Below are 20156 nucleotides of genomic sequence, written 5' to 3'. Positions count from 1 at the left end.
TTACAAGTAGAATAATGACTTAAATAGCAAATGTAAGTCATTTTGAAGCATTTTTTTGTATACTTTATATCAGGCATGTCCAAACTGTGACCCTCCAGCTGTTGTGAGACTACATATCCCAGCATGCCTTGCCATAGTTTTAGCATTCCCTAATAGCAAGGCATGATGGGACTTGTAGCTGGAGGGCCATAGTTTGGACATGACTGCTTTATATAGCTCGTTATATCCTTTTTAAATTTTCTCTGGAGAGAGAGCAAGTATGGCTGCTACATACTGATATAGGCATACCTGCCAGCTTTCTGGTTGCCCCATGCGAGAGGCAGATACCAAGGTCTGTGGAACAGGGGATGTTGCCTCACACACAATGGGTGGGTAGTATGGGGCATGGCTGGATCATTAAAGGGGGCGTGGCTTCACAATGCATGGACGTGTATTTGATTGATATGGTTCCATCCTCCACTATTCAATGGAATAACAGCAATGGAGTCACTTACCTCTTTGAACCATCCACTTTCAAGGATGGCTGGGGGGGGGGGGGTGTCAATGCTGGTAGACTTGCCTACCTTTGCAGGGGGTGCGGCACATGGTTTTTGAAAGACCAGGCGGTCTGTATGAGTAGGCAAGTATGGTTATAGGGTTTATGTAATAGGATTGCTGACAGACCATGTCTAAGTGGACAGTTAGGTCCACACAATACCTGTATGGTTAACATAAATATGGTTGACATGGTCAAAACCTCGACATGGCTATGGTCGACACATGAAAAAGGTTAGGATTGGTCAACACATTAATTTTTTGGGCCATTTTTGACATTTTTATTATCCTTTTTTACCATCCACATAAATTCTGATTGCAAACGGTAACGTGGCATGGAGAGTGTAGTGGTATACTAACTGGCGGTCCACGTGCTCAGATGTTGACCATCATAAATACCATGAAACACCCTTCCCATGTATCAACCTTTTTCCAATGTCGACCTTGTGCATGTCGGTCTTTTGGGTCAACCTAGACATTGTCTGTCAGCAATCTGAAAACTCGGACCCTATTACATGACCCCCCCAAGTCACTCTACAACACAGACACAGGTTCTTAGGCTTCCAGCATGTTATGTGATGTCAGAAGTGGGGGTTTGGGTCAGATGTCACAGTGGTAAAAGAGCTCATGGGGGCATTCCTAGTCTCTCTGCTCACACCATCATGGGACTGTGGTTGCCATAGTAGCCTCAGTACACTTTAGAAAAGCTGCAAAATGTATCATTGATTAATGGCAGTGTGAAGGAACAAATCAAGGTCAAGAAAGGGCAGTGGTGGATGGTGCGCTCAGTAGTTGCACAGGAGCTGGTGGGTTGCGGCAACTAAAAGACTCATATGGCTATACGGGACTCTGCAGAAGACATGGACATGAGACATGGGGCAAACTTCAAACATAGCGCTGGTGTGCCATGGCCGTACAGGAGACATAAGGTCAGATTTGGGACCATTGATGTTCCCGATATGATGAAAATGCTTTATGAATTCCATGGTTGGATTGCATTATTTGCAAGTTTTTTGTTTTTTTGTAGTTTTCCTTTAGCTATCTGATGGTGTCATCCCTGCTATGTACATTTTCTGCACATGTGGAAGCTTCAGCGTGCCCACTGCGCAAAAGTACCAACATACCATCAACGGTGAAACCATAAACTTATTACCATGCAACCACTTTATGCCATCACTAAGCTTATTCAATGGCACTTTTCCGATAGTAATTCCTATGTAGGATTTTGGTGTTAGTGGTAATATAGTGCCACCCAGTGGCCAGCACTGTCAACACGGTACACATTTATGTTTCAGTGGGCACATATGGACCGGGAAAAGGGTGTGCACATGGCCGGCTCTACCATTAGGTAGGTTGAGGCAGCTGCCTAGGGCGCCGGGATCTGGGGGGGGGGGGGGTTGCGCACGCGCCACCAAGTCTGCAAGTCAAAAAATCAAGGGTGTCTGGGCCTTATTCTAGTTTACTCTTTCTGACAAAATCCTTCTTAGATGGACAAAACCATGTGCACTGCAGGGGGGCAGATGTAAAATGTGCAGAGAGAATTAGATTTGGGTGAGTTATTTAGTTTCTGTGCAGGGTAAATACTGGCTGCTTTATTTTCACACTGCAATATAGATCTCACTTTGAAGTAAAACCTCCGGCCAAATCTAACTCTCTCTGCACGTGTTGGATCTGCCACACCTGCAGTGCACATGGTTGTGTCTAGCTAAGAATGATTTTGTCAGAAAGAGTGTACTAGAATAAGGCCCTCTGTGAGGATCATTGTTGTACTTAATGCAGGTGGTACAGCAGAGGGGGCGGATGTAACAAGTGCAGAGTTCGATGGGGGAGGGGTCCCAAACTGAAATGTAATTGCAAAAGAATATAGCAGCCTATCATTTTGTGGACTGCATGCAAGAGCAGACAGTATTTACCCTGCACAGAAACAATATAAGTATATTTATCCCCCTGGAATTGCAGCATGGTTTGTTCCAGATACAAAGTTACTTTAGAAAAAAAAAAAAACTTCTGCTTCGCCTCCAATTCAGAATCAGGTGTTTTGTGTCCATAGGACTGAGATTATAGATTCTAAAAGAGCAATCGGCATTTCTCCTAAGGGCGCACTTACGTTCTGCAACCATATTATTGATGAGACCACATACACAACTAGTTTGGTACCTTTAAATATCTGCATAAACCCAATCGCTATAATGAGAGCCAGCGCCAGGAGCTTTCCGGCTGTGAATATATCCTGAATCCGCGTCGCCCAACGGACACTTGAGCTGTTCACCCAGGTGAGAAGCACTGCGAATAAAGAGAGAGGTGTCAGGTCAGGGACAGAGGTGCCAGGTATAAGCTGCAGACTGTACTGTAGCTGTATGGTCACAGCAGGGGGTAAATATATCAACCAATCTGGTTCGACTTAACCTTTATCTAGAACAGGCATGTCCAACGTTGGCCCCCCAGATGTTGTGAAACTACACATCACAGCATGCTTTGCCACAGTTTTGCTATTAAAGAATGCTAAACTATTGCAAAGCATGCTGGGATGTGCAGTTTTAGAACATCTGGAGGGCCAACATTGGACATGCCTGATCTAGAACCTTCTGTAAGACCATGGCTAGATTTTGGTTGGTTGCTATGGGCAACAACTCCACAACTAGAAACGCAGTATAGACGGTTTAATGTTTTCTCAGGCTGAGAGCTGGTTTCCTGCCACCTTGTGGTAAATATGTGAATCACAGGTACAGAACAGGTCATTCACTGATTGATTCACTTGTTCTCCCTCCAAATAGCCCTGAGTTTTGCCAAGCAAAAAGAAAAATAAGTTTCCTATTATGGTCCCGTTTGCTGCTGTTAGCCCACCCAAAGAAATGTCTGCCAAAATGTAACCGTGTGCTGCTGCTGAGGGTAGGGATACAGAAGACATTGTGGGTCCGATTCGGACCCAAACGCGCGGATGAGAATTCTTAGCGACCAGCGTTCAGTTGAGCTTTCAAAGCAACTTTATTAACCCTTTGAGGAGTGACAAGTGCATTTCTCAAAATAGGTGTGAAAATTGCCAAGAAAACATTTGTATCCATCACAATGATCGGTAATGTTACCTTATGTAGGAAATAGAATCTATTTTTTTACAACATATTTTATTTCAATTTATATAACAAATGTGCAACACTTTTGTTGGTAAGCTGCTCAATCAGAGGTGTGTCACTCAGGTGCCAAAAGGGAGGGGTAATTCTGTCTAGGAAAAAAACATGTTGTATCCCAATTGCACACTGAGTGAGAAAATAACTACATATTAATTAGATAATACAGAGATTTTGGTTGCAGATATCTGCAACCAAGATCTCTGTATTATCTGATTAATATGTAGTTATTTTCTCACTCAGTGTGCAATTGGGATACAACATGTTTTTTTCCTATAACAAATGTGAGCGACGCTGGTGTTTTGTAGCGGATATTTTGCACATCTCTCACAGAGCCGTTGGCACTCAAAGGGTTAAACACACCCTTGCATGTTACAATTTTCAGACTGGTAGAAGTCTGGGTACTTGTGTAGTTTTACGGCACCTGATTTATCGGATGCGATATTGGCCGATATATCGATGTGATCCAAAGTGATTTTTGACCTGTTCATATCTAAGTACTATCCACTACGCATGGAGTTGATTTTATATAGTGTGGCGAGCTCCGTAATCCACGTCCCCTCGCGGGGCTCACTACGCTCACCACACTATATAAAATCAACTCCATGCATAGTGGGGTTATGAACAGGTCAAAAATCGCTTAGGAAAGCATTCGATATATCGACCGATATAGCATTCGATATATCGACCTATATAGCATTCGATATATCGACCGATATAGCATTCGATATATCGTCAGATATAGCACTCGATATATCGGCCGATATAGCACTCGCTATATCGGCCGATATAGCACTCGCTATATCGGCCGATATCGCACTCTATATATCGGCCGATATCGCACTCTATATATCGGCCGATATCGCACTCTATATATCGGTCGATATTGCACTCTATATATCGGTCGATATCGCACTCTATATATCGGCCGATATTTTTATCTTTTCGATATCGCATCCGATATATCAGGCACCGTGAAACTACACAAGTACCGAAGTCTGAATAAACCATGATCTTGAGTGTAGCACATGCGTATTTCCCACGTCACACCAATGGCATACTCACATAAGCAGACCAGGGAGAGCGCCCTTGTGGCGTCGTAGGGTGGGATGCAGTCTGGGAAGACCGGCTGCAGGACGTAGTTGGAGAATGTCAGTGCGATGACTGCCAGGCTGGTGGGGTACATAATAAGAACCGCACTCCACAGGAGGAGGAATCTGTAAGAGATGGAGACACATCAGGGTGCAACGTGGAAGTGTTTCCCTCTATTATGGGAGCAAACCTAAGTTATGGACAAGTACGTAGATGCCCATACACAGGGCCAGTGTAAGGACTGCTGGAAGCCTAGGCAAAACTTCAACGCCATGCCGCCACCAATACCCACTCTCCAACCCTTCAAGTGGAAGCTGCCACCTACAACGGTTCTGGGATAGGCGATCCACTCTGTTTTGATCGACAGTTAAGGTGATCGAACACCCCTGGACTTACGTGTCTAGTTAGAGGCCTAAAGATAGTTGACGGGGTCTAGAGTGACTATGACGGGAGTTAGACACAAGTGGAAGATCGAAGGAGATAAGGTCAACAGTCACCACGTAGACAAGATTTTTTTCAGGGATTGTTTGGGGTTCTGAATGACCCAGGTCCCCGTGGACATGGTATTTGTGCACAGTGTCCCACTTGGCACACTATTATACTCTAACTCTATGTACACTTGGATAGTAACGTACGAACCAAGTTGGGCTGCACCAAAAAACCTGAAAAGCTTGTGGTGACTGTCGACCTTAGCTCCATCGATCTCCCACTTGTGTCTAACTCCGATCACTGTCACTCTATGGGGCAGATGTATTAAGCTTGGAGAAGAGATAAACTGGAGATAAAGTGGAGATAACATGGAAGAGATAACGCACCAGCCAATCAGCTGTGTTTGAAATATGACAGTTGGGATCCGATTGGCTGGTGCGTTCTCTCCTTCCACTTTATCTCCAGTTTATCTCTTCACCAGGCTTAATACATCTGCCCCTATATCCCTTGGACAATCTTTAGTCATCTAACTAGACGCCTTTGACCAAGAGTGGTCGATCCCGTAACTGTCGATCTAGACCGCTTTAACCCGGCAACCATATAAGCTTACCACAAATGTATTTTTCTCATGGGCATCCTTAATTTTGTTATATGCGGTCTCAGTGGTGCCCCGCAGATCTCGGCACCCTAGAGCCGGCCCTGAACCTACAGTGGCTGGGAAGGTTCAGAGGCAATCATTGGAAGCTCTCGTAGATTGGTGGGTATAGCAGGGATTGCTCTGTGGCATCGAGAGGGCAGCTCATGGAAAACCACAGGATTCCTCTCCCCATCTCCAAAAGATGTAAATATATATTTTGTATCCAATAAGCTAGTTGACATTCAAAAGGTCAAAACCAGAATTTTGACATGGGCATATTGTAAATTCAACAACCAATATGTTGATATACAAATAGATGTACATGTTTAAAATGTAAACGCATTCATAATGTTAACATCTAATATGGACATTTTTTGTTGATTGCCAGCCTTCATTTATCATATTGCCTATGAGAGTTGCGGAATAAATGGCCAGTGTTACACCAATCTGACAGGCAGCGACACTAATCATCAGTCTCTAATCATCAGTCTCTGATCCCATATCCGCTGTGATTTCATGGTTCATATGTAGATGAAATGCATCAGCCATTTGTATTTAAATAAATAGTTGTTTGATTAGATCTATGTTATGGTATTTAGTCTCAGGCCTGGTGCACACTTATATTAGCGCGGCCTTCCCATTATTTTTGTTTGCAGTTGTGGGATGCTCAGAGTCCACACCAGTGGACTGCTCTGGATATATCGCTGTTTGTACATTGACACACTAGAAAGCTGCAGCTTAGATGATTGTCTGTCTGGATACATAATTCCTTCATTATTTAATATTTGTCTGTAAGGGACTTTTCCTCATATTTAGCGGCTAATTTAAAAAACGTTTTGGTGAAGGGCTTTGTGATTGTCATGGGGACTGCATTCTATCAGGTATGGGCCGTTGGGTTGACCCAATTTAGGTCGACATGCATTGTGTCGACTACTAAAGGGCGACAGGGCTCAGGTTGACGTTTGAAATATGTTGACATGGCTAAGGTTGGACGGTCAACTTAAGCATTAGGTCGACAGTCAAAAGGTTGACATGGGTTTTTCTGCTTATTTTTTGGGTACTTGTTTCCTAGCACGGCCACAACGATCATGATCGTGGGCATCGTGAGTAAAAATCGGGGGCATTGCGGCCATCGCATGCACTAAAAAATCGTGGCGAGCGGACGCGGATACCTGTGAAGCCCGCGAAGGGACGCGTTTACCTGTGAAGGTATCCGCATCCCCTTGCGGGGCTCGCTGCGCTCGCCACGTTTCGGGCTCGCTGCGCTCGCCACACTATTCTATTCTCAACTCCACGCCGACGTGGATAGTGGGGGTATGAAAAGGTCGGAGGACGCGTACCGCCGCCCCTCGCGGGCTCGCTGCGCTCGCCACGCTTCGGGTTAGCGTTGATCGTGGGGTGGCGTAAACTACTTTTGTGGGGACATTTCACTGTTCAGGGGTGTTTTTGGGGGTTTCTGGCCCATTTACCATTGTTCCCTATGATAATTTGGTGAAATTGAGGCATTTAACATTGTTTCCTATGGGAAATCGGGGGCATTGCGTCTGGACCATTTAAGCCTTTTTTAGCCGCGACCGACGCGATTTTGACTTTTTTCAATGCATTTCAATGGGAAAATCGGGGGCATCGCGTCAGTCGCGTCGCAGACCACTAAAAATTACACCCGATGCCCGCGATTGTGGCCGTGCTAGGAAACAAGTACCCTTTTTTGTCCCGAATATTGACATAGTCGGTAGGGTGGCTAATCCCGAGATAAGGATACTGGGATTTGGCCCAAATTGCCGGGATTTGAATACCTGGATTTTAGTTAGACTAATCTAATGCTGGGCTTGTGTAGACCTTCTGACACTGCCAACCTTAGCTATGTCTTCCTATTTCAGGTGTCCACCTAAGCCCCTTACACCAGTTGGTAACTCGTTACCCACTACCCACCCTGTCCAGCTAAGCTCTGTCAGTCTTCAGTGGTCAAACCAATACATCTTGACCAAAATATGGTCGACCTATCCCATTGCATCAGTGCATTGCAAAGTGTTTCTATCCCCATACTTCGCGGTGACAGCTGCTGCTTCCGCCATCGCCTTGGTGTTATACCTGCTGCACTATACCTACCCCATTGTGGGTCACTGTAGCACCCTACCCTGTATAGCACTGTCTTGCTGACACACTGGGGGTGATTCATCACTGCTCGCTAGCAGTGGTCGCTCACTTCTTATCTGCTGTCCAACTCAATATTTCTATGTAAGCTCTAGGAACCATTAAGAGCAATAATATTAACAAAATCTGTATTATATTATTGAAGTTGTTGCTGTGCATGACTTGCTGGGGAAGTTACTGTGAATAGTACAAGGGGTGATCTGTCTGCCTGTGCTGTGATTCCTATGAGCAGCAGTATATATTATAGAGTTATTATCAGCACCAAGGACAGGGACAGCTCAGCCTCCCCTATACCCACATGTGTGTGACGGCCCGTCACTATTATATATGTGCTATTACACAGCGCAGCCTCCCCTATACCGACATGTGTGTGACAGCCCGTCACTATTATATATGTGCTATTACACAGCGCAGCCTCCCCTATACCCACATGTGTGTGACAGCCCGTCACTATTATATATGTGCTATTACACAGCGCAGCCTCCCCTATACCCACATGTGTGTGACAGCCCGTCACTATTATATATGTGCTATTACACAGCGCAGCCTCCCCTATACCCACATGTGTGTGACAGCCCGTCACTATTATATATGTGCTATTACACAGCGCAGCCTCCCCTATACCCACATGTGTGTGACAGCCCGTCACTATTATATATGTGCTATTACACAGCGCAGCCTCCCCTATACCCACATGTGTGTGACAGCCCGTCACTATTATATATGTGCTATTACACAGCGCAGCCTCCCCTATACCCACATGTGTGTGACGGCCCGTCACTATTATATATATGTGCTATTACACAGCTCAGCCTCCCCTATACCGACATGTGTGTGACGGCCCGTCACTATTATATATGTACTATTACACAGCGCAGCCTCCCCTATACCCACATGTGTGTGACGGCCCGTCATTATTATATATGTACTATTACACAGCGCAGCCTCCCCTATACCGACATGTGTGTGACGGCCCGTCACTATTATATATGTGCTATTACACAGCGCAGCCTCCCCTATACCCACATGTGTGTGACGGCCCGTCACTATTATATATGTACTATTACACAGCATTGCCTCCGTATGACTGCAGTGTTGCTCTGCTGTATATGATGGAAGTATTACAGTCACATTTATGTATTACAGTATACTGATTAGAATTCTGTAGCCATAAAATATTCAGCAATCACTTATAAGACAAGGAAACTCCTCACAGAATTGTGCGTTAGTTGGATGTGGATTAGTATCCAACTGTATTCATATATAAATATACTGTACATAGACAATATTTCCTGATAAAACCAATAAACTCAGAAACTGACATGAATATATAATCCCTGTTTTACTTCCCAGCTGATGCTGATTTGCGCCCTACTTGTGTGTTTATAATGTAAAATCTTGTAGAAGGAAATGAACTGCTCTTTAGAAGAATTGCATGAGTCATTTGGATATTCCTTCACGCTGCCATATTTCTGAAAATGTCTGCACAATATTTCTTATGGTAGTATAGAATGTATGTTTGTATGCCCAGAATATGCAACACAATGCTGTTCATCTATCTATATAATATAATATGTCTGTATTCTGGGACGGGACATGCATTGGGTAGACTACTGGTCAACATAGCTTATGTTGACACATGAAATAGTTTGACATAGCTAAAGTTAACCGGATTGGAAGGTAGACCTAAGCATTAGGTAGCCAATGGGAAGGTGGGCAGTCAAAAGGTCACAAGATTAAATGCTAAAGGACCACATCGTGTGACCTCAAGAGAAATTGGTGTTTAGAGTAGCGTTGTAACCCATATCCACCAATAACGTTCTAGCTACTATTTCTATCACTGTTTAGAAAAATAATAGCTGATAATTGGTTGCTATGGGTTACAACATCTCTGCTGTGAAGTCTTTTGTTGTGATTTTTAATACATTCCTCCCAACTGGTATGGATCTTTGGGGGGACATAAATACATTATACAAATATGGTAACAAGTTAATACAGTCATTGATCTAGTACTTACCCTGTTAACCCACCAAATATCTCAGTGACATATGAATAATCACCTCCTGATTTAGGAATCGCGACTCCAAGTTCTGCATAGCACATAGACCCGAGGGCAGCGACACCACCACCGAGAACCCAGATAATTAACGCCAACCCCACAGACCCGCTGTGTTCCAGGACGCCCTTCGGGGAAATGAAGATACCGGAACCTATAATGTTACCTGCAACAGACACACAGATGGTCAGGTACAAGGTTTCCCAACTTTGTAACACTGTGGGCCAGATGTATCAATCTTCAACAGCCAGCCAATCAGCTCCTAACTGACATGTTACAGGCTGGGCTTGGAAAATGACAGGAGCTGATTGGCTGGTGGTTTATCACTCTCCACTTTATTACTTTTTTGAAGCTCAATACATCTGGCCCTTTTTATCTCTTCCCTTGATTGAGTTTATAAACATACTTATGATTCTTAGCTGGAGATGTATCAAACATTCTAAAGGGGACATTTGGAGACGTTTCTAATAGCAACAGATCAGCAGCTTGGTATATATTTATAGAATGGATTTGATAAATATATTTTTTCTTTTATACTCATGTTATAAAATAAATATATCTTTAAAAAAGAAAATATTTTTAACAAAAGACACTGGGCATATCTGTTATAGATGATAATGTAATACCCTGGTACTGCAAGAATTAATACTATTTAGTTTTATCATGCATAGCTAGGGCTATTTCCTGTGCACTGATTGGGAGAAGTTTGGAGATCAGGTAGTGGTCACATGCAAGCCTCCTGCAGAGGGGGAAGACAGGAAGTGAAAGTTTGAAAGTAGTGATGGGAAATCTAGTTCGTTTTGGTGACTAGTTCATTATGATCTAGTTCACCCAAAAGATTAGATCAGAAGATTAGTTCATCTAGTTCATTTAGTTCATTATTCCAGCACTGACTCAGAGACTGAGAGGAGTGCATGGATCTAGATGAACTAGATTAGTTTATGACACACAGAGCAGGCATTGTAATACTAGATCATTGTAGGAGTTATAGTCTTGTTAGAGTGATCATATACTGTATGTTTAATAAATCAGATTTTCTAGTTTAGAAAAGCAATAAGTTATATGCAGCACTCTTCTAGTGACATGTTTATTGTTTAGCTCTTCAATATTAATCCCATTGTGGTTATTATTTTACATTCCATAATATGCAAGTAAAATACCCAAATTCTGAGTAATTTAATAAGTCAATTTTTTTCTGCTTTTAAAATACAGTAATTCGAAAAAAACATGTCCCCTTGCCCCAATGTAACTGACCTTAGAAAGAGATAAAGTAGAGACTTTGCAAAGTAACCAGTTGCTGATTGGTTGCTAGGGGCAACTGCTCCACTGTATGCATCATGAAGGTTCATACATATCCATCTCTGACTGTAATGTGGAGTAAACAGAGCTACTACAGTATACTGTATAACATGCAGCAGCCAGCACTGTGTCTGTGGCTGCATACACACAATACATGTGCCTGAGCACAGCAGTGCCACACATGGTAGCTCACAGGTACTGCACAGTCTCATTATGGTGTATAGTCAGAGATTAGTTCAGGGATCTGTATGATCAGTGAACTCATTGAACTACTGAACTATTTGCAGGACTCATGAGTCATCAGGACAATGTAGTTCATTTGGATCCGCAGAGTCCAGACCATGTCTGAGCTCAGCACTGCCATCTTTGGCAGCTACCATGTACTGCCTCCTGTGTATTGCATGAGAGCTGAATAACATGGCTGCTGCAGAGATGCACCTACACAGGTCCCAGCAGAAGATTTAGCACAGCAGTATGCTCAGGACCCAGTACCAGTACCAGTACCAGCAGCAGCAGCAAGTGTTTGGACATCTGAACTAATCATATAATGATAGCATCACATAAAGGTGAGCAGCATGAGCACACATTCTCCCTCACAGACACACCACACAACTTTGGCTAGGCAGTGCATATTTTTATTTTATTAGATCTGTATTTGCTGGGCTTTGTTGTACTTTTAACTTTAGATACAGGAAGTAAAGATGCAGTAAATGAGCCTTATGGAGCTGCTGGGCTCTGTCTGTCTGTGTTACACCTCCCACTTGCTTTACTTCCTGGTGAACTAAATGAACTAATCTTTTCCAGAGCAGTGATCTGAACGATTTAGTTCACTTTGAAGATTAGATCATTTTGATCTAATCATTCACGAACTACCCATCACTATTTGAAAGTACTCAGTCCAGATTCAGGACAAGTTAGGAGGAAAAGCTAGGAGAAGGATGCATCTTCAGCTAGTCATTCCATGGTCCCCAGCTCTGGAAACAGCAGTCATGAGTTGCACCCCTTCTATGTAGAGAGCAGCAGCACATGTGGGTGCTTTTCTGCAGAGTAACATGAGGAGAATGCAGCCCCTCACAGCACATGTGGGGAGTGCTGCCAGATCACAGTGTGAGAGCAGCAGTACTGAGTCCAGTAAGAGGGTGATGCCCACCTGTAGAGGTGCCCTAGAAAAGTGCCAGGTGTGAGACTCAGGAGAGGACGTATCTGGGTGAGTGGTCAAAGCCATGAGGCATGCTGAGTATCCCCCCATTGATAAGAGTCCTTGTTATGTATGAGAGAGACAGTAACCTGTGATGTGTAGCACTACTGGTCCCAGGATGCCCTGGTATGAACTGCTGCTATTTATGCCGCTGCAATTAATTGATGTGCTGGAGGAGGTGCCATGATGTAACCGATACGATTAATGTGCTGGAGGAGTTGGCGTGATACGTGACCTGATATAACCATTATGCTTTGTGCTGGAGGAGAGTGTTCAGAAGTTATCCCTGCTATATCCCTGCTATATGTTACATAAATGACTATGCTGTTTTATGAGATGGCCTGGCACCCAATTCTTTCTGCGCTGCACTCTGGGAAAGATTAGTTCATTTAGTTCACCAGGAAGTAAAGCAAGTGGGAATTGTAACACACAGACAGACAGAGCCCAGCAGCTCCAAGGCTCATTTACTGGATCTTTACTTCCTGAATCTAAAGTTAAAAGTACAACAAAGCCCAGCAAATACAGATCTAATAAAATAAAAGTATGCACTGCCTAGCCAAAGTTGTGTGGTGTGTCTGTGAGTGAGAATGTGTGCTCATGCTGCTCACCTTTATGTGATGCTATCATTATATGATTAGTTCAGATGTCCAAACACTTGCTGCTGCTTCTGGTACTGCGTCCTGAGCATACTGCTGTGCTAAATCTTCTGCTGGGATCTGTGTAGGAGCTTCTGCAGCAGCCATGTTATCAGCTCTCATCATGCAATACACAGGAGGCAGTACATGTTAGCTGCCAAAGATGGCAGTGCTGAGCTCACACATGGTCTGGACTCTGCGGATCCAAATGAACTACATTGTCCTGATGACTCATGAGTCCTACAAATAGTTCAGTAGTTCAATTAGTTCACTGATCATACAGATCCCTGAACTAATCTCTGACTATACACCATAATGAGACTGTACAGTACCTGTGAGCTACCATGTGTGGCACTGCTGTGCTCAGGCACATGTGTTGTGTGTATGCAGCCACAGACACAGTGCTGGCTGCTGCTTGTTATACAGTATACTGTAGTAGCTCTGTTTACTCCACATTACAGTCAGAGATGGATATGTATGAACCTTCATGATGCATACAGTGGAGCAGTTGCCCCTAGCAACCAATCAGCAACTGGTTACTTTGCAAAGTCTCTACTTTATCTCTCTAAGGTCAGTTACATTGGGGCAAGGGGACTTGTGTTTTTCTAATTACTGTATTTTAAAAGCAGACAAAAAAATTGACTTATTAAATTACTCTGAATTTGGGTATTTTACTTGCATATTATGGAATGTAAAATAATAACCACAATGGGATTAATATTGCAGAGCTAAACAATAAGCATGTCACTAGAAGGGTGCTGTATAACTTATTGCTTTTCTAAACTAGAAAATAATCTGATTTATTAAACATACAGTATATGATCACTCTAACAAGACTATAACTCCTACAATGAGCTGGTATTACAATGCCTGCTCTGTGTGTCATAATCTAGTCTAGTTCATCTAGATCCATTCACTCCTCTCAGTCTCTGAGTCAGTGCTGGAATAATGAACTAAATGAGCTAGATGAACTAATCTTCTGATCTAATCTTTTGGGTGAACTAGATCATAATGAACTAGTCACCAAAACGAACTAGATTTCCCATCACTATCCCAGAGCAGTGATCTGAACGATTTAGTTCACTTTGAAGATTAGTTCATTTTGATCTAATCATTCACGAACTACCCATCACTACTGCACTGACACCTGTAGTCCACTCCCACAATGCAACCGTAATTAAACTCTTTGATTATTCAGGGGACCCCCTGGTACCTGTGCCTTACCCATGACCAGCTGGAGGAAAGTAAGTGTGATGCACTATACACAGTGACTGCAGTTATGCATAAATAGCGCAAATGGGGGTTTACAATAATTTTGCAATTAAGTCGCCGTTACTCTTTTTATGGTTTACGTGTGTGTGTGTGTATTTATTAATTTTCTAATGGGACTAAGTAAAAACCGGACCCGGATAAGACACCGGAATGCCGGACCAGACATCAAACTCTGCATTCCGGAGCTTATAGTGTCTGGTCCGAGGGGTGTCCCATGCGGGGGGTGTCTTGTCCGGGGGGATGCCTGTGATTGCTCACACCAGGGACATGGGGAAGGGGTGATTACAGCCTCCCCGTGTGGTCTGGAACGTTCCAGTTTTTATTACACCCCCGGACCATGCGGTGAGGCTGTATTCTCCCCCCTCTCCTCTCCCAGGTGACAGGTGCGAGAGCAGCCTCATCAGATGGAGCACCCCCGGACAGGACACCCCCGCACCGGATACTACAAGCTCCGGAATGCAGAGTTTGATGTCCAGTCCGGCATTCCGGTGTCTTATCCGATTCCGGATTTTACCCATACCCTTTTCTAATTTTCATTGAAGATTGAGGGCCACATGAGGGGTGCCGAATGTCCTCCCACCAGTCAGTATACCAACATCGGAATCCTGACTGTTCAAATGCCTAACTGTTGGGACCTTGACTAACAGGGGCTATTCTCCCTTGTGGGGTCCACAACCCCCCATATAGGGAGAACAGAACCTGTGGCAAGCGCAGCACAAGGGGCTTTGATGCGCTCACCCCATGTCAGTGTACCAGCAGTTGGGATTCCGATGTCGGTATATTGACCGTTGGAATCCCGACTGTTGGGCCGCTATGCCACACCCCACAGGAGGATCCCCCTGCCCCTTTAATGGTGTTGGTGGTGTCAGTGAGGCTTCTATGTACACTGAGTGTGACTGTATTCAGGCAGCGGCTGCTTTGCATGCAGAAAAATCTCGCTTTAAACTCCACAATTTCCTCTGATCAAGTGTCGGCGATGTTGTCTAATGAGTCAACACTAGCTAGATACACTGGAAACAAGGGGCCTGCAAACCCTGTCAGATGGCGGAGGGGGGACAACACCCCAGAATGGGCACATTCTGTTGCTAGAACATTACCCATGCAAATGACTTACACGGAAAGGCCAGCTTGTACACACAGGCACAACGTGAATTTGTCAAACTGTTTCCACCGCACACGGAACAAAGGCGGCTATCTCCCATTGCAGCTGGATTGTGTAATCTGCTCTGAGGTTCCTGGCTGGAAGGAAATCTCATTGGTACTTAGCAGAACCTCTTTATTATCTAGCAAAAGCCTTTTAGCTCCGTGGCACGGGGTCAAGCGAACACCCCTGCCACGTTCAGTGCCTTCTCTTTCCCCAGGGCAACCACCTTGAGAAGTTATGTCTCTCTTTTCCGAAGTGCTCCCTGCTTGGCATGCACAATTACAGCCAGACATTCACACTTGTCTTAGGGGGAAGTCAGCCAGGACCAGGAAACGTTTTACCGGCCATTTAACTCCATAACGTCCGACAAGCGCATGTGGGCCTCCGGCGCTAGGGGCAAAATAGCAGCAATTCATAAATGACATTTACACCTCTTACATAGCTGGTAACTTGTTCTAGAAAAAAAACAAAAGTCCTCTTAACCCTTTGAGTGCCGACATTGCTGTGAGCGAGCCTCAAAGTATCTGCAAAAAATGCCAGCATCGCTCGTGCTTTTGGCTGCAATATTTAACTAAACTACAATGAATTGAACAGTCGCTGTGAGTGGCGCTGGCAACTTTTTATCAGATATTTTGAGGATCGCTCACAGCAATGTTGGCACTCAAAGGGATAAAGACCAATAATCTGAAAACTCCAGTTAAATATGATGGTGCTTTATAAACACATGTTGATAAATACCACATGACATATATATATATATATATATATATATATATATATATATATATATATATATATATATATATATATATATATATATAAAAGAGCAAATAACAGCTCTCGTAGTGATACAGATCTCAGTCTGTTCTATGCAATGGATCACAAGCTATTGCTCTCTGTTATCTCCTATTAAAATACAATGACTCATATAATTTAAAATGGCTGGTAATACCATTCCCGGATATTTTTTTTTTATACAAAACAGACATTATTATTACCAGTTTCTTATATAGCGTACAGATAATGGACGGGATTCTCTAAACCAGAAATGCGGTAAAAACCCTGTTATCGGGTTTCTGTATTCTCTAACCCCCCTCCGCAGTGTCAGCGCTGTGGAGGGAATCGCCAGCAAAAGCTGGCGATCCCCTGGAGAAGCCTATGGGCTTCTTACCACAGCTCTGTGTGAGGGATCCGTCACGGATCCCTCCCAGCATGCCCTGCAGCTGGCTCCGGTGCTCTGCGCATGCGAAGATGGACTCCCGGGTCTCAGACCCGAAAGTTCAGCACTGTGGCCACATCGCAAGGGACAGCATATGCGAGTACCCGGAGGAAACCCATGCAAGCAGGGGGAGAATATACAAACTCCACACAGTTAGGGCCATGGTGGGAATAGAACTCATGACCTCAGTGCTGTGAGGTGGGAATGCTTACCGTTACACGGTTACACCATCTATGCTGCCTGACTTAGGCCTTTAGGTAATTGTGCAGCAATGTTCTGCCTCAGTAAAGGAAACTGGTACAAATATAAGGCAATAAACCAGGGCTGTAACTAAGCGTGGGTAAACTGGGCTAGCTTTTGCTCTGTGGAGGGGCCAGAGAGAATAGATGGTGGGCATATAACAAAGGATATTGGTAATTTTCGATTGGCTGCAAATTCTTCACACAGCGAGCACATTAATTTGTAAGGCGGGATTTCACAATAGCGGGGCAGTGTCTGCCTGTTCGCTGTCACATTCGTTCAGCAGCGGTCAAGTCTGAATTACTCCCATAGAGTAAAGGGTTGGAACTGGAAAATAACCTAATGAATGAGGCACTTCCAACATTTTTAGTAAGTTGAACCAATTTTTCTGCTGACGGAATCTTTGCAGGCATTATATATATAGTAACTCAATCTCCTTATTATACGCCACCTAAGTATGGAACCATGAAGTCCTGTAATCATTTGGGTGGCACTTATAAGGGCTTGACGTTCAGCACCTGACCTAGGTAACTAATCTCTCTAGTATTGTCCAGAGCCCCTTGCAAAGGCAATGAATGCATCAGCAGTTTTCTGAGAGATTAGCAGTATTGATGATATAAGCTCTGACCCAGTGTGTGTGTATATATTGTAGAATGCGGTTCTCCGAGACCCTGACTTCGGCATGTAACAACATGAACAATTGCGGTGTGCCGTAAGTCTGACATTCCTAAAGGACTTTTCCTGGGATTAGGAGCAATAAGCGGATTATGCGGTGTACAACTTTATCGAATCTGATGGTCACTCGTCCTTCAGGGCTGCGCTGCATGATGCCATATATGGCAGGTAGCGTGCACAGCAACTGACATCATTAGTGTAACATTATGTGTATCACACACGTCCGCCCCAGGATTCATGTGTGATTTCCACACAGGCCTGCCAGCCATCTGTACTCAGTATGGTGCCTGCGCCAGGAAATATAGTGCGCAGGGTAAGTGTGAACGCATTGCACTGCGCAAATGTACAAAATGGCATTACAGCAAAGAGGAGTTACATAAAGCATCGTGCGGAAGAAAATAAAAGTCTTGGGGATATTTTCCAGCTATTGATTGGAGGCTCGCAGCCTTTTGCCATATTATATACCATATTATATATATATAAGTTTAAAACTACAATAAAAAAAACTTTAATATTTAAATTATATACATATTGCTGTTATGGGTGATGAGGAATGACGTGGGAGAAATGTCCATTCATTATAGATATTTAGCATGGACTATTGAAACTATAATACATACAGGTACTTCCCCACTTTAGTGCTCACAGATTTGGAATTTGCTGCACCAGGGGTGCGGCTGTCCCAAAAAGGGGCAGAGCCATGGATGGGTAGGGGATGGGTTTGTGTGGAGGGGTGTGGCCTATGACAGCAACCTCCAGTTTTGTAATTTTGCGGGGGATGTGAGCAGCCGACTGTTCCACTTCTCGCACTTACAGATGCTGTGCACATGGCATCTATTCATTGATCACTGTCTACCCCCCCCCCCCCTTCATGTCCGCGTGACACTGCGACCAGCGGGTAGGAAGCTGGACAGTGACTAATTAGCGGGACTGTCCCACTGCAATCAGGATAGTTGGAGAGAGTTAAAGTACAGACCACCAGCCCATAACTGTCACTTTTCAAACACCGCCTGTAACATGGTGGGAGCTGATTGGCTGGTGCTTTCTTTTTCCAATGCTTAGTAAAAAGACCCCTAACATCTGTGTGCTTCAGACACAGCGCAGCTATCCCATACACAGGTGGTCCGCCCATATAACCCCTTACTGCCATTGTTCAGCCCCCATAATTCCTCCCTGGAGCCTGTTATGTTACTGCTCTGGCAAACAATGCGATCACATCTTTCCGGGATGTGATCTCCGTTCGGCACTAAATGAGCTGCGGGTGCGCAGAAGTCTGATTAGGATTTTTGCACTTCTGCTGGGCTAGCTGAATTATTCCCATAGCGGGTTATTCAATCCTGGCTGCTATTTCCGCTGGCGGAAATATCAGCCGTCGCCTATTCAATGCTGTAGTTTCCAACAAAACAAAAAGTCAGATCCGTTTTGTCGGAAAAGGCTGCTGGCTCTACCAGTCGCCCTCCAGGAACCCCCCATATAATGCACAATTCCTGTGTCCAAGCCTGTACTGCCTCTCTGTACAGACACATGCACAGACGATAAAACATCGGTCATTTGCAGAAATATATATCAGCATAGTGCACAACTCAGTCAGCCCTTACAGGACATTTATTACTTCCTAATCCATTGCTATGGTCTGCACTTGTTTTATGGGTCAATAAGGAAAGCCAGCAGTTTAGTTCATTGCACCTCAGTTGTTTGTACACTTTAATCAGCAGAAGCTGCTAGTGTGCAATAAGAAATATGTCCTCTGCTTCCGCTGACCTCTGCCTGGCGCAGAACACAGGAGTGCGGGAACTAGTACGGCACTCTATATTCCTGGGCAGTGTCCAGCTTAGAAATGGCATATGAAGACCTTTGGCCTATATGAGATTTAGTAGCCAGCACTGTAGCACTGTGAGGAGCATTGTTCTGCTTCACACTGACATAATTAACATTCTTCCTGTAGTAAATCGGGATATGCTGCTGTCCCACTACAACGTCCCCCAGTCCCTAGTTTCATTTACACTTGATCCTCTATAATCTCTCGTCCGCTTTGTTTTACAAAACTGAAGTGAAAGGAAAAAAGCCTGAAGTAGATGTTGTAATTCTGCATAAAAGGCTTTTTTATGTAATTTTACGTTAAATGAACGTTTCAGCCCTAATAATCGCAGTGTGTAATAATGGGCGGCACGTGCGGTGCAATGCTTAGCATTTCTGCTTCCCAGTGCCGAGGTCAATGTACAATGGCCCTAACTGTGTGGAGTTTGTATGTTCTACACTTGTTAGTGTGGGTTTGCTATACCCTGTTTTTTGGTCTTTATGGACACAGTATAAGTGTACCGCATCCCCTCACATGGCTCACTTTGCTCGCCATGCTTTTGCCAACTTTGCTGTTCCCAATCTGAGCCCCTGTGGATGGTAAAGCATTAAAAAGTTGGAAAATTAAAAAATTGTAACAAACGCTAGAA

At 44.1% G+C, this 20156-nt stretch overlaps 1 protein-coding gene across 1 annotated transcript in view; it reads right to left on the bottom strand.

The window, feature by feature from the left end:
- SLC7A10 (solute carrier family 7 member 10) overlaps positions 1–20156 on the bottom strand; it is a 45992-nt gene that overhangs the window by 17527 nt on the left and 8309 nt on the right. The window contains 3 exon segments of the mRNA XM_083164775.1: positions 2692–2817; positions 4725–4876; positions 9989–10193. Of these exon segments, the coding sequence (XP_083020901.1) occupies positions 2692–2817; positions 4725–4876; positions 9989–10193 (483 nt within the window).

The sequence above is a fragment of the Crinia signifera genome, chromosome 11 (genome assembly GCF_055691185.1).
Source record: "Crinia signifera chromosome 11, ASM5569118v1, whole genome shotgun sequence".
NCBI classification, from domain to species: domain Eukaryota; kingdom Metazoa; phylum Chordata; class Amphibia; order Anura; family Myobatrachidae; genus Crinia; species Crinia signifera.
This window is presented reverse-complemented; position numbering and strand designations above follow the sequence as displayed.